General features: G+C 36.1%; 1 protein-coding gene across 4 annotated transcripts in view; it reads left to right on the top strand.

Annotated features, from left to right (window-relative positions):
- Window positions 1-14,345, top strand: part of FSTL5 (follistatin like 5) — a 270,900-nt gene that overhangs the window by 80,377 nt on the left and 176,178 nt on the right. For all 4 annotated transcript variants that reach the window (XM_077177257.1, XM_054632789.2, XM_054632788.2 and 1 more), the window contains exon 4: window positions 6,868-7,116. In XM_077177257.1, the coding sequence (XP_077033372.1) occupies window positions 6,868-7,116 (249 nt within the window). The remainder of the gene's footprint in view (window positions 1-6,867; window positions 7,117-14,345) is intronic.

Below are 14,345 nucleotides of genomic sequence, written 5' to 3'. Positions count from 1 at the left end.
TAATGCTAATCAGAGCTAAGGATTTAATTGAAAGTAATGAATTGCTGGCTTGAAACTGCTCAAAGACATCAGCCTATATTTACACTTAGAGCCAGCAGTGCTCTTAATCCAAATCTATTCAGCTGTTTGTGTCAGACCTGCGTGCATTTTCCATTCCACTCGTGTAAGGCAAGTAGCATGTCTGGAGCCCACAGACCATTTTATGAATTTAATGATCTCTGCTCAAATGTGAGGAGGGTGATTAATGAAGGAGATTTTTACAATATTGTGCCCAAGAATCACCTCCTAGCAGCGAGGGAGAATTGGGCAACTCCTTCTTGGTTCCCATGAGCATGAGGTCTGTGCTTGCCAGGAGAGTAATGTCACCTGAGGGAGCTGGCAGGTGAGGTGGCACACAGGACCTTGCTGTGTGGGCACAGGGCGCAGCGCTGCTCAGCACCGCTGGGATGGTGACACTGAATTTGGTACCGGCAGAAATCTGAACAGGCACCTCACAGGAGGAAAGGCTCTGTAGCAGAGCTGTCACAGGCATTTGCTCTGATATCAAACAGGTGTTTCACAGCCCTGTTAGTGAGCAAGAAAGTTTACAGAGGCAGGAACACGTGGAAATGCTTTGTAATTGCAGAAGGCAAGGGTCAGGCAACTGCTGAGCCCCCTGATGTGGGCACCTGGAGTGGAGCAAGCCTTTAAAGGGGTTTCTATGAGGATGAGAGAGGAGCAGGTGAAGTCTCTGGAAAGGGGGAAAAGTTTCTGCCTAATAAGCATAAGAGGTTTTTGTGTAGTTGTAGTTGTATTGTAACTTCTCCTCATTGTCTTATGTGGCATTTTTGTTCTTGGCCTTCAGTTTCATTCAAGTAAAGGAGGTATGATTTGATTTTTCTCTATTCAGAGGAAACTAAATCTATGAGTTTTGCTGAAGATGGCTTCTAAGTGCTGGCAAGAAAAACAAATTCATATGATCAGAAATGCTAACCTGACTGTTTCTGGCTGAGAGATGCACTTTTATGGGAGGTTTCAATATTTCAGGTTAATTGCTGGGCAATTCAGCATTTACAGATCTCCTTGATGTTACTTGGTACTATTTTGTTCTCCTTTTTCTTACTGTAGTTTTGCAAATTATTTCCTTTAAAAGGCATGTTCTCCTAATTTATTCCAGCTTAGCTTTATAGGGCTATAAGAAAGTCACTTTGAATATAGAGTCCCTATTCCCTTAAGTGTATTAGGCTTGACTTTTTTGAACTTGTTTCAAAAAAGTTGAAACCTTTTTTCAACTTTTAAGGTTGAGAAAATCCTGTACATTCATAATGCCTGTGTCAATTTCTGTAAGTTGGTCTTCAGTGATAAATACTGAGTCCACATGATTTCAATCACGTTCTATGGAGGTGTAGATCTTTACAATACTTCCAGTGTCCTTACTGGGAAGGAAAGAGGAAAGGTAGATGTATGTCTGAGGGCAGAGGGGGAAGGCAGGCAAGAAGGAAGGAAAGGAGAGTACAAGACCCAGCCAAGACCACTTACTTTACACACAGGCAGAATAGACTTTAGTATAAAGCACTGGACCTTACTTGCCTGGTGCTGAAAGGAAACCATGCCAGAGGAAGATAATGGTGAGCCATGTGTATGATTTTCTTTCACTGCTGCGGGCGGGAGCAGGGCTGAGAGCTGTGAGCTACAAGGGGCCATGGGCTGCAGCTCCTCATCCTGCCCCTGCGTGGCTGTGGGGCTTTTGTTTGTCCTTTCTTCCCACCCTCCCATCTTTGAGCCACTAGTTCTCTTCAGCTTGTTAAGATATGCACTGTTACGTTTTGGAAATCCGTTACTATAATCATTATATTGGCAAATTTTTGAACTTTATTTACTCTCAAATAATCCACTCTTTTCTTTAAATTTTGTCCACTGCCCAAAATATTCCTATCCAAAATAAAAAAGAAATCTAAATTTCTGAGGAATTTAATATACCAAGACTTCTGGATAATGAGTAGTGCAGATTTAGTGTCATGTTGAGTCAATGTAATTACAAGCTGTTCTGGCTAGTGAAATAAAAGAATTGTTAAAGAACTGTTGCTGAAATGCTACAGTTCAAAAATAGAAAAAATCTAGAGCTTTAATGCTTATGAGCAGATTCTCACAGGTTGTACTGGGGTCTTGCTCAGTGTTAATGCCCTATGAGTCTTAATGGTAGATGGTGATAAACCTTACTTGCTACTAAAACCTGAGATTACACTGAACACTTACTAAAATAAGGATTACGGTCTTGGTTGGGCCTTTCATAGATAGTGTATTATGCAAAGATGCAGCTGTAGAGGTGGAATTGTAATTTACATAATGGTTTTAAGTAGAAGAGGGGGAAATGGGACTGTAGGTCTTTTGACCCAAGAAATTACCGTTAGTTATTTGCACACAAAATATCACTGCATTGCCTTGAAAAGTAGCTACCACTTTGTTTTTCGTGGCATGTGGGTGATGCAGCAAGTTAGCATAGAAGCCATGAATGTAAATTATGTTGTTAGGGAAGTAAGAAAACAGTCTGAGTTTCTGAGAGAATGCTCAGCACACAGAAAGCCTGTGTGTGTGTTGCAGCTCTGGGCCAACTGTAGAACATGGTGATTCATACTCTCATGAATTTCCAAAGTTTCACTGTGCAATGTTTCTCTAAACTGATTAGATAAAAGGGTAAAGTATCTGTGTGTATTTCTGTGAGTCTTTAACATGCTAAAACATCAGCTTAATTCCCAGATGTAAATGAATCAAACTGTGACGTACAACTTGCTCAGCTATCGATGCTGTTCAAGTATCCTTTAAATAGGCAGCCTGTATGAAGAATCCCAACTGAAAACTTGAAACTGTTTGGGGTTTGGGTTTTATTTTGGTGGTTTTTTTTAAAGTTAAAGCTATTTTACTGTACTGTCTAAAAATGAAAACTTCTGCCCTTCTGTTTGGTATCTGTTTGGAGTTTTAAATTTCAAGAGGATCTGAAAAATCTATATGACTGCTTTGACTGTTTTGTGTGTAATACAGTTTTAGTGATAGTTCTTAAAGTGAGGTTTTTTTAACTTAAGGGTGTGATAATTTGAATATTTCTTATTTTCAGATAGAACCAAGTACATTTTGTTTCCTCTCAAAATGTGTAAATATAATGCTTTTTTTAAGCTGAAAGCTCAGAGTACATAGCTCATATGTGTACATGGTTTCCTGTTTTTGTGTTGTGGCATTTGACAAATGTAGACTTGCCTATCATCACATAAGCAATAACAATTGCTGGAAAAAATATTTGCATTCAGGGCTAGATTATTTGTTATCCCAAATTACTGGCTTTCAGTCTCTTAATATTGAATATGCTGCTTACCTTCTCAACTAAATTACTGAATTATATCTAAATATGGCATCTGAAGTTCTTCTCAGACTGATTTACTTTCTAAAACGTGTGCTTAGATAGAACAAGAGCCTTCTGAAAAACAGTGTTTGTGATTATGATGGTGTCCTGGAGGGGTGCTGCACCCTAAGCAATTTCATGCCAGGAGACTTAGCTACACTGACATTCAAGAAACTCAACCAAACAATCAAAAAAATCCCCTAAAAACCCCCAAGAAACTGAAAAAAACCTCATCTATTATCAAGGTATCAGAAGTATACCTCCCATACTAATATATCCAGGAATGAATAGTAATAGTGTCAATTTCCTGATGGCAACTGAAATAGTCAGCCATTCATAAATGGGCTGCATGTCACAGCCCACATTGGTTTAAAATGTAGTTTCTTTTTTGTTAATGGCAAGATTTTTGTAGTTTAGTAGCAGTTCTATTCCAATATTAAAATTATGGAAGTACCGTTTTGGAAACAAAAAATAAAATTAAGGATTTGACAAATATAGTGATTTTTGCAATTTGGCCTAAAATTAAGGATTTGACAAATATAGTGATTTTTGCAATTTGGCCTTGAGTAGTGAAAAGCAGCACAAATTTGTTTTACTTAATCTGGGTTTTGGTTGCTCATTTTTTTTAAAACTTATATCTAGACCCATTTCTTGGTATTTCTCAGTACCTCTTTAGATTGATTTGTTTATGTTTTCATAAGTGGGTGCATATTTAATTCAAATTTATGGTTGTGTGAGCATTTTGTCACCTGTTTTGGAATTGCATGGATTTATTTCTTTGCTGTGAGTGATCTGGTAATCTGCTAACCACAGTTTGGTGGAGTGCTTCAGAGTACACTCCTAACTGTTTTTTCTTCAATATGTACTGTCAACACCACATAGCTGCTCCTTTTCTGGGCAGAACAGTGCCTGTTAAACATGCTAAAACTTATAGCCATAACATAATGCTGACTGAAGGCTTTAGATTGTATCTGGAGAAACCTCTCTTGAGGTTAGTGGGAATTTTACCACAGACTTCAGTTGAAGGAGTTGCATATGCAGTGATGTATGCAAATTTATGTATTGTTTTGGAGTACTTAATGGTGTAAAATGAAGACATTTATAAAATATTTCATAATAAATACTGTTTCTCATTAAGGCAGAAAAGTTGCTTGTTTATTGCTGTACATAATTGGTATATGTTGACAAATACCTATATTATAAATATCAATATATGTAATGTAAATTATTCTCCCTTATCGGAAAGAAGGTATTTTGCATTCAGACATCAGATTCAATTACAGTGCTGAGATGAAGTCCCAAGAGAAGTATTAAATGAGTTCTATTTTCATAACATACAGCACAGTATATTTTTGAGTCACCACACACCTCTCAATAATTCACAGCAGTTGTCAGATGTGTTCTGAGATCTTTATCTTCAGAAAGCATGAATAATAATGGTTTATGTACTTTGTCCTCAAACTGTAACAATTCCATCACTTCAAAGTTCTTACATTCTGTAATGTGAATACATGCCCTGTGCAAAGCACTCTTGGGTATTCCAAAGCTTTACCTGAGCTTAGCTTTAGCAGAAGAAAATAGGGAAATTTGGTTTACATTAATTTCTGTCAGTATATATCTGTTGCTCTCATATGGTGGTGATAAATTGGCACAAGGAGGAATACTTTCAAAAACTTACGGGAAGAATTTAATGTTGAATTGGATTTCCCTGTTTGAAGTCATTTTGGTGCATGAGCAGGTAAACCCACCATCAGTGGGGCCTTTACATGTGTATAAAAATCACTGTGGCTTAGTTATATCTGCCATACAACACCTGAAGTGAATATGTAGTCCTCTCAACTTTGTGCTGAAATTGTTACCAAGTAATATAGTGAAAGCATGTCATTAGAGCCAAATTTCATGGTTGTGTGCTTTCTGTAGTACGTTTGTCTAGAAAATTTGTGCTGTACGAGAAAGCAAGAAATCAAAGCATGGTTGTCTAATAGACCCATAGGCTTCAGAAGAAAAAGTGGTGAGATTTTATATCTGCCACTGAAGTGAAGAACATAAATTCTCAGTGGCTTAAAGAAATGTGCTTCGAGCTATTGTATTGACATATTAACATTTTGCTATGGAAAATGAATCTAGAATGAACAAATTACTACCAAATTATGCATTGTAATTTGCTTCTTCATGTTTTTTTTTATATGGGTTAGCCAAGGACAGATTCAGCTAGGATGTGAGGATAAGGAAAGTATTGCAAAGCATTAGAATAACAGGTGTTTGTTCTGGACATTAGGAATACAAAGCGAGAGAATAAAATTAAGTAGCTGTGAAGGGTGGTGTCTACTCCTGCATTTGGAGGCATTTTAGTATTTTTGTGCATATTTTATGACACAATTATTTTATCAGAAAACCTATTTATTGATAATTGCAATTACAATTCTGCTTTCATATTCACATCATTTTCACATCATTCACTTTCTCTTGCCAAGAAGCCATAGTTAGTTCTATGGCAGTCAAAATGGAAACTGGGCATGTAATAAGGAAATATTACTGTGCACTGAACTTCCCCTTTCACCAAAAGATCTACTACTGACAACAGTGCTTATCTTACATGGTGGCAGCAGCACTTTTAGGATAGAAAACAGATGGCTCTGGTAGCCTAATGTAGACAATCCATTTCCTTATTTTAGGAGCAGAAGGAACTGAAAATTGTGGCCAGCAGAAACTCCTCCATTTCTACTGCAGCCGTCTTAAAGCTCTGTTTGCCTTCCAAATCACATTTGTCATAATTGAAATAACACCTAGAGGTTCCTGTGGCTCCTTCTAGCCACCATTCACTTGATCTATCAGTCCTGCTTTTCCATGCTCTGTTTCCTGAAATATCATTGTAATCCTGCCACAGAGGTTTTGTCATTTTTTTGTTTTTAAATTCTCCATATTGATTGAGAGCCCTGATTCTGCTTTAGTTATTCTCATGGATCAGTCTCAATGTGTAAATATCCATTTTATCTGCCTGTCAGAGTTTTTGGGGTTTCTGGAAGATGCTATTAATCACATGGTTTAGATTCAGGTAGTTTTGCAAGGAGCACAGAGTTAGATTCAATGCTTATGGGTCCCTTCCAATTTGAGACCAATCCTATGGTCTAAATTCTAGAGAATACATTGTTCTATTGCATGCAACAGTATAGCAATCTTAAGGTGACAAACTTCAATATACATTGAAAAAGTAATGATTTACTATGAATTTTTTAATGAAGAGTAACTTTTGTTACTAGATCTTGCTCTAAATTGTGGTTAGCCTATGACAGTGATTAGAGGTATAAAAAAATCCTCATAAAGAGACTAAATTTTTTTAACATCAGGCCAACCTATGTTTAATATTAGTCAAGGATATAACAAAAGAGTCTCACCTCATTTACTCAAATCAATCCTTTTTGTACCTTACATGCAATTAAGGAAAATGTGGTTATTAAATAAAAACCTTCTTTTTTTTTTTTTCTTTTTTTAAGGGTATTTTGGTCAGGATGGCCATTTTGGATCATGTGAAAACAAGTACTGTGGTCTGGGCAGGCACTGTGTTGTGAATGGGAAGACTGGCCAAGCCGAGTGTCTGTGCATGGAGCACTGCAAGCCACATTACAAACCTGTGTGTGGGTCTGATGGGGAATTCTATGAAAACCACTGTGAAGTGCACAGAGCTGCCTGCCTGAAAAAGCAAAAGATCACCATTGTACACAATGAAGATTGTTTCTTTAAAGGTAAGCATGGCTGAACAATATCTGGAATATTGCTATCGGGTATGTGTTGTCAAGCTGTTCAATTAAATCTCTATAGTGTCTGCACTCAGTGTACAGTGAATAAATGACTTGAAATATTAATACAGTAAGTATTGCACTCCAGAGATACCTTATGGATTTTTTTCCCCTTTTGTTTATACTCAAGGCTCTAGGCATTTAACCTGAATAAACCAGTTGTCTCTTAGAAACTAATCTATGGCAGCTTGCCTTACAAATGTGGTTGTGAACCTCATTCATCTAAATGTACTTATATCCCAGAGCCTGAAGGATGTTAATCTTTGTTGCAGGAAAAATGGAATGTAGGGTTTCAGAGGAGTTTTGGAAATTTGCAGGACCTGCTCATATTTGGTGTTGAAGTTGATAGATCAGCAGCTTGTTATGGCTAAATGGGCCTTTCTTCCTTTGAATTTGGATAATGAAAAGTTTACTTGTGTACCCATCAAAGCATGCAAGATTAGTTACTTTTTAGTCTTTGAATGCTGAGATGCCAGCCTGAATTCTGAGAGCTACACCTTATGCTAAGCATTTTATGCTGACAATGTCAACAATTGCAACATGCTCTTCTTTTGTGTAATTTGAGCACACCTTGCAGGTTTGTGGAACTCTGCCAGTGCAGACTTTGAATATTTGTGACTACTTTGACGGATTTTGAGTGTGTTTTCACTGGTTAAAAAATTATATATGGCTTTGGTGGGAGGGGAATTTTTTTTTTTAATTAGGCCCTTTTTTATTAGTCTCTTTAGTGTTTCCTGAAAACATGATAAACTCTGCAAGTTCATCAAAAAATGCTGAGGCACAGGTATCCATAGGTTAAGCTGGGGGTGTGGAAATCTTCTAACAGGAATCCATATATAAGTAATAGCAAAAGTTTAACTTTGTTCAGAACCACCTGTGGACACTATAAAATTAATATATCATCACAATATATAGGCCTTAAGTACGTAGCATGTGTTCTGAGGTAGTGGAAAATAAAAATGGGATTCTAGGAGTATAACATATAGTGCTTGTAGGGAATGGTTTGTGCATTAACAACAGAACATGAATGCATCCATATTAACAATCACAATCTCTTTTTTAAAAAAAAACTTTGATGCAGTACTCTGGTAGAAGAAATGACAGTAGAAAACCACAGAATGTTTAAATTTAGGGGGCTAATTTCAGTTCTTTAGTATGGTGTATACAACAGAAATAATTTCAAAGCATGTGTGGGAAAAAATTATAGCATTGCTAAATTTTTTCATTTTAGAAAAAGAGAGATTTATTTATGGAAATGAGACAGTTCTTCAGGTAGAAATATAACCCAAAAGTTGCCTTAAGTTTTGTTAGCTCATCTTTATGTTTTAAATTCACCGTGCTTCTTTCACACTTGTTGTTGTGGACAATGGAGTATCTGAGTGATGTTCAGACACCAAATTTAGGTGCTGGATTAAAAAAGTTTAAAAGCAGGTTTTTCCTTTAGTCAATTACAGTCTTTAGCAAAGAACTAGGGTATCCGACTGACCTTGTCTGAGACGCCTTCTGAAAACTGTTGTTTGTTCAGATACTCAAGTTCTCTAGTTTGGGCTATAACTAAATGCCTAAAAATAATGTAAAATATTTCATTTTCCTTCTTTCTCATCTTATGTTGACTTCAGTAGTGGTAAACATGTGAGATGCAAACAGTTATTTTTCTTTTTCTTAATTCATATATATGGACCTTATCAATCTCAATTTCTTCTATGTTAACTTCACCTGCTTCATAGCTGTAGTAGAGCAACATGCTGTTAAAGCATCGTTGCCTTTTGTGACTATCTTCCAACATTTCCTATCTTTTGTAAATATCTTCCAACATCCAGTATATCTATATGGTAATGGCGGCAGATGTCAAGCTATTTTTATATGGTTTTTTTTCTTTTACAAAACATTTCTAAGCTAACCACTAGTAGATTGCCTTCAATAAAGCTGAAGATGCTGCCAGTAACAGGTCAAAAATATTAAAAAGCTAAAAGGAAAAACCCCTTAAGAGTGCTCCTCCTGGATAGAGAAGGTGAACCCCATCACTACTGATGGTGTCACAAGGGCGTTGCCCCATGTCCTCCTTGTTATTTAGCTGATATCCTCCAGCACAAGGGATCTCATTTCAAGGAGCTGCTTCTGAGACCATAAAAATTCAAAGAAGATCAGAAAATAAATATCCTGAGTGCTTTGTTTAGGTTTTCACAAAATCCTTTAGGAAGAGGCTAGTCTGAACTGGGGCAGGGTGTGAAGGGAAGGAATGCCTGCAGGATGCTGTTAGATGATAGGATTGTAACTGTCAACAATGACTGTATAAGGACAGCAGTTGAGTACTTTTAATTTCTGGTTCATTGCTAATCATTGATTTTCAGATTAAACTACTGTGTACTTAGCTGCTTTTTTTTTTTGTGTGTGTGTGTGTATTTTATCTCTAACAAGGCCGTGCTTTGAGGCATTTGTGCTTCAAATCCTCTTACTGGGTTCTCCGTTCTACCCTCTTCAGGGGGAAATATTTCTTGATGCAGAAATTTTAAGTTTTAGAATGGGTATGGAGCTCAAGATGAGAGGAGCTGAGAAAGACACCTTATTTAAATGAGTAAGCTTACCAGAAAACACTAGTATTCTGTGTCTGGAGAAAAAAATTTAAAAGCTCATGTTCTATATACCCAATTAACATTATAATAGTAACTAGGTAGCTATAGCTATTTGAATAATGCATCTTGTAACCAAATGATTTATAGTTGATCTCAAACATCATGAGTTCTACTTAATGGTTTGAAAATTGCCCTTTTAAACACTTACATGCTAAGTGGAATTTAAAGATTGCCTTGCTAAATGAAAGAGATCTTTGACTTATATGTTGAAACTCCATTGAAATCACTGAGAAATGTGTCTTAGCTAAGCTGTGCATAGAACACAGACAAAAAGCATGAAGGCCTTCAGAGAGAGCAATTTTTGAAACATTTGATAAATACATTTTGTGGTAGTGAAAGCTGTGTCAAAACTGTACTCTGCTGGCATGCTATTTTTTTTTAACTAAAACTTCAAATTCTGATGCATTACGTGCTTTATATTGTAGCTTATTTATTTCCAGATTCATTGGACTACTTCCTTTTTTCCCTTTTTTTCCTTTTCACTTGCTATCTTTATTTCTTCACATCAAATTAAATCACACCTTTTTCTGAAATATGTGTGGAACACATGCAAAACTGTAATTGAAGTTGAAAGTTTTTCCTTGATGATTGAGACTGTTATGCAAATGTTACATTTTTTCACACGGATCAAGATAATGGCCATACTAAATTAGAAATTACTTTTCCTCCACTCCTGTAATTATTCCCTCAGTTACTTATTGGCATGTCATGATGCATCAGACACTTAAGGATTTTTCCTACTGGCTTGGTTAGATGTTTGGATGCCAACTGTGACCCTGAGAATTAGTCAATAAACTGTCTCAATTTCTTCTCATATAGATGCAAAATGAATTCCACAGAGAAGCTAATTACTTATAATCTCCTTTTCTATGAATTTACATTAGAAGTATTTTGTACACCTGTAGAGTCCTCTATTTCCCTCAGAATAAAGTCCAGTGTCCTGTAACTGGATGTTAGAGAATGAAAATTCTGCAATCATTTTCAGAGGAGCTCTCAAGCCTGAATGATCTAAAAAATGTAAAATATTTAAGATGATTCTAATAAGAGATTAAAAACTTTCCATGACAAATTCATCGTGTATTTTCTATCCACCCTGAGCTTCTTGTATATTTTACATTATATTTATTTCCATACAGTGACACACTCGGTCATCATGGCAAATGGTAATTTGCTTTGAATCTTCAGGAATGTAGCAAATACTTGTATATACTTTGAATTTTATAGAATATTTGTAGAATAAAGTTTACTTCATATGTAAGCTTTTTACTTTTATGTAGCTTCTGTGACACCCTTATGATATTAACATTATTTTAATCTCTTATATTTCTTTTTTTTCTGTCTCATTTTAATTTGGTGAATATTTTCATCTGTTACAAAGTCTAGTCTGTGATCTTCAGATTTCTTACTACCATTACTAAAATATCTAGATATCTAAGTATCTGAAGACTGCTATGACATTTGCTTTTCCCCTGAGTGTTCCTGAAAGACAAAGTAGAAACGTAGGTTGGAAAGCTTGCTCCCAGTACTAAGCTGTTCAGAGAAGAGGATAAGAGCTGGCTGTGAAACTGACTTTCAAATTACTTATTCAAAATAAGTATGAGGAAACTGGAAAAAGTTCAGAAAACATTAGCAGGAATGACCAAAAGTAGTCAATGGCTTAAAAAAGATATGAAGGTGTCTTCAAAATCATCAGGGTGGATGTGAGTGGGCTGCCTTGTATTCCAAGAAAAGAAATAAAAATTATGAAATAAGAAAGCAGAAAAAATCCAGAGCAGGCTTTTGTGTTTGACATACACCAGATCCTGTGAGTAAAAGCTACATAGGATTTCAGCAGCAGACAGCCAATACTAGGGAAAAGCCTATAGGCTTGCTTTCTTTTTGAAGAGGGCTGGGGAAATTAGTTAAAGTGAACTAAATACTAACTATCCCACAGAAAAGATCTAGGATGCCTATCTAGCCTCTATAGTGACTTCCACAAGATTAGTTCAAAGATTGTATTTTTTAAATTTTTGTTTGTGTTTGATTTGTGCCCTAGGTGATCTTAGATTGGTTCTTAAAATATTGGCACATTAATTTAGTAGCACTGACATTTACTTCATCTTACCTGATGTTCACATACTTCAAAAGCAAGCATATAAGTCTGTCATTTTACCAGTTTCACTTGTAGAAATATTTCATCTTGTCTTTTATATAAATCTTAAACACGTTATTTAAGTTTGATCATTAGCTATCTTTCAAAAGCAATTAGGGTATGTTAATCTGAATATCAATCCAGTATTTTCAATGAAAAAGAACTTTTTTTTTTTAAGATGCATTTTCTTTTTTACTTTGGCTATCAGTTGGCTTCTCTGTTGAAGTTCTCAAAAACATCATTATTACACTCTTTCTAATAGCTTGAATTTCTGTCTATAACATCACCCTTAAGGTTGCTGCCAATAAAGTGTCAAGCTTCAGTTATCACTCCAGAAGTATGTTCAACACAAGCTGTATTGTGAAAAGAAATGTGAAAAAATCTTTCAGAACTCGAAGTTTCTGCTTGATCTTGAAAAATTTGATGGCATGTAGGAATTATTAGACTTAGATTACTAATCCAGCCTATGATCTACATATCTTCCCTTTAGTGCAACACTTATGAAAAAAATATTAAATCCTGAATTCCTGCAGAGATAACATTAGTAATGGCACACTCACAGAGTGGTAAAAATCACTGTTAATGGCTGGTGTGCTGCTTCTTTCAGCACTTTGTTGGAAAGTTATGCTCTAACCAATTGGAAGCTGGATCTTTTTAATACCCTTCAAAACCATACTAAATTTTAGCACTGTTCCTCTACTCTGCTTTCCCCACACAGTTCATTTTCCTGAGTTGCATTGCTCATGAGATTTGGAAAACTGCTGGTTTTTCCTCCAATATCTATGCAAGATTTGTCTCAAATATCTCTCTTAAATTCCCCAGTGTTACCTTAAATTGCTTAAACTAACTGGCAGGCAAGGCCAACATATGTAATATCTGCTACTAGATCTGCAGAGTGAAGCTAAATTCAAGGTATTTATGAGAACATGCATACAAGAAGCTTAATTTAAAAATTGAACATTCAACATTCCCTGCTTCACTGCTTTTGGTGATATTGTATGTCTTTGCAGCTAAAGTCTTGAACTCTACTCTCTTTTTCCTCCTTTGCATTGAATTCAAGCTTCTGAAATGTTGGATGGGGCAGTGGCTATGGGGCAACTCCTGAAACAAGTTATGAATATAGATTTTGCTTTTATTGCCTGGCTAAAGATATACTGCAAAGACATGCTTTACTTTCAGTGTCTGGAACAGTCCCAATCTTTGTGTATCAATGCCTGCAATTCTGCGATAAATCTGTTAATCAGCTCTAACCTATTACGTAGTCTACATTCCCATAGTGATGAAGAATTAGTGTTCTCTAGCTAATCTTTGTGCAATCTTAATGAAGTTTAAAATTTCTTGTAAGGTAATCACTGCTGTTTGATACCACACAAAGAAGTGGATCTACGGACATCACAGATTTTCACTGGTAGAAAATTTAGAAATGCCATTAGAAAATTCCAGTAATGATGTTGAATCTGTTCAAAGAAGCTGTATTAACTTGCAAGCTGCATTCTCAAGTCTCTGCCAAGTCACTGAATCAGACAACCAACATTGTAAAGTCTTCTTCCTTGTAGATACTAAAAATCTGACTGGATGTGGTCCTGGGCAAGCAGCTCTAGGTGGCTCTTCTTGAGCAGGGGAGCAGCACCAGATGATTTCTTATGGTTTCCTTCAACCTCAGTCATTCTGTGGATAAGCATCTCTGAAAAAAAAACTTCCTTACTTACACACGTTCAGCCTGATTTTGAAGAAACAGAATGTAGCTCATGGTGCTAAAATTCAGCCAGTAGTTTTTGGTACTGTTGAGGAAGAATTGGAGAGATCAGAGGAGGAGAAAGAGAGGTAGAGCTCTGGCAAAGTGTAATCAGTGGACAGAGTTCTGCTGGTGCCCTCCTCTCAAACCTGGTAACTTGGGCCTGTGGATGGGGCAGTGCCACTCACAGGACAGAATATTCTTTGCTTTCCTGCTTTTTTGGTACAGTCAGAAAATTGTTGATGTGTTGCTAGCAGTACAAGGATTGTACAGGTATGGTTCAAATCATGCCTCAATTTCTGTGCTCAAGTAGCCTTTATAAAAATGTTGGGAAAAGGCAAAAATAAACCACCACACAACCTTTTTTTTTGGTGACATTCTAAAATAAATGTTGGTAGTGCCTAGTATTGAGGATAGCAAATGTTTTTAAAACTGGAAGAAAACAGGTAACAGTAGTGCATAGTGTAGTGACAAAATGGCTGCTTGTACTTGAAAATAATTAAATAATTATTTTTTACTATCAAATTGGTGGTATGGGATATTGAAAATTATTATGAAATAAGTCAAACTAAATGTTTTGTCATAAATTTGTAGTAAATAAAGGAAGTCTTATATTCAGGCAGACATTTAAGTGAGAAACATAATTTTTTAAGTTTAGAGTAAGTATAAAGTCTTA

Source organism: Agelaius phoeniceus, chromosome 4 (assembly GCF_051311805.1).
Source record: "Agelaius phoeniceus isolate bAgePho1 chromosome 4, bAgePho1.hap1, whole genome shotgun sequence".
Lineage (NCBI taxonomy): Eukaryota > Metazoa > Chordata > Aves > Passeriformes > Icteridae > Agelaius > Agelaius phoeniceus.
Note: the sequence above shows the minus strand (reverse complement) of the source record. Positions and strands in the feature narration are given on the sequence as shown.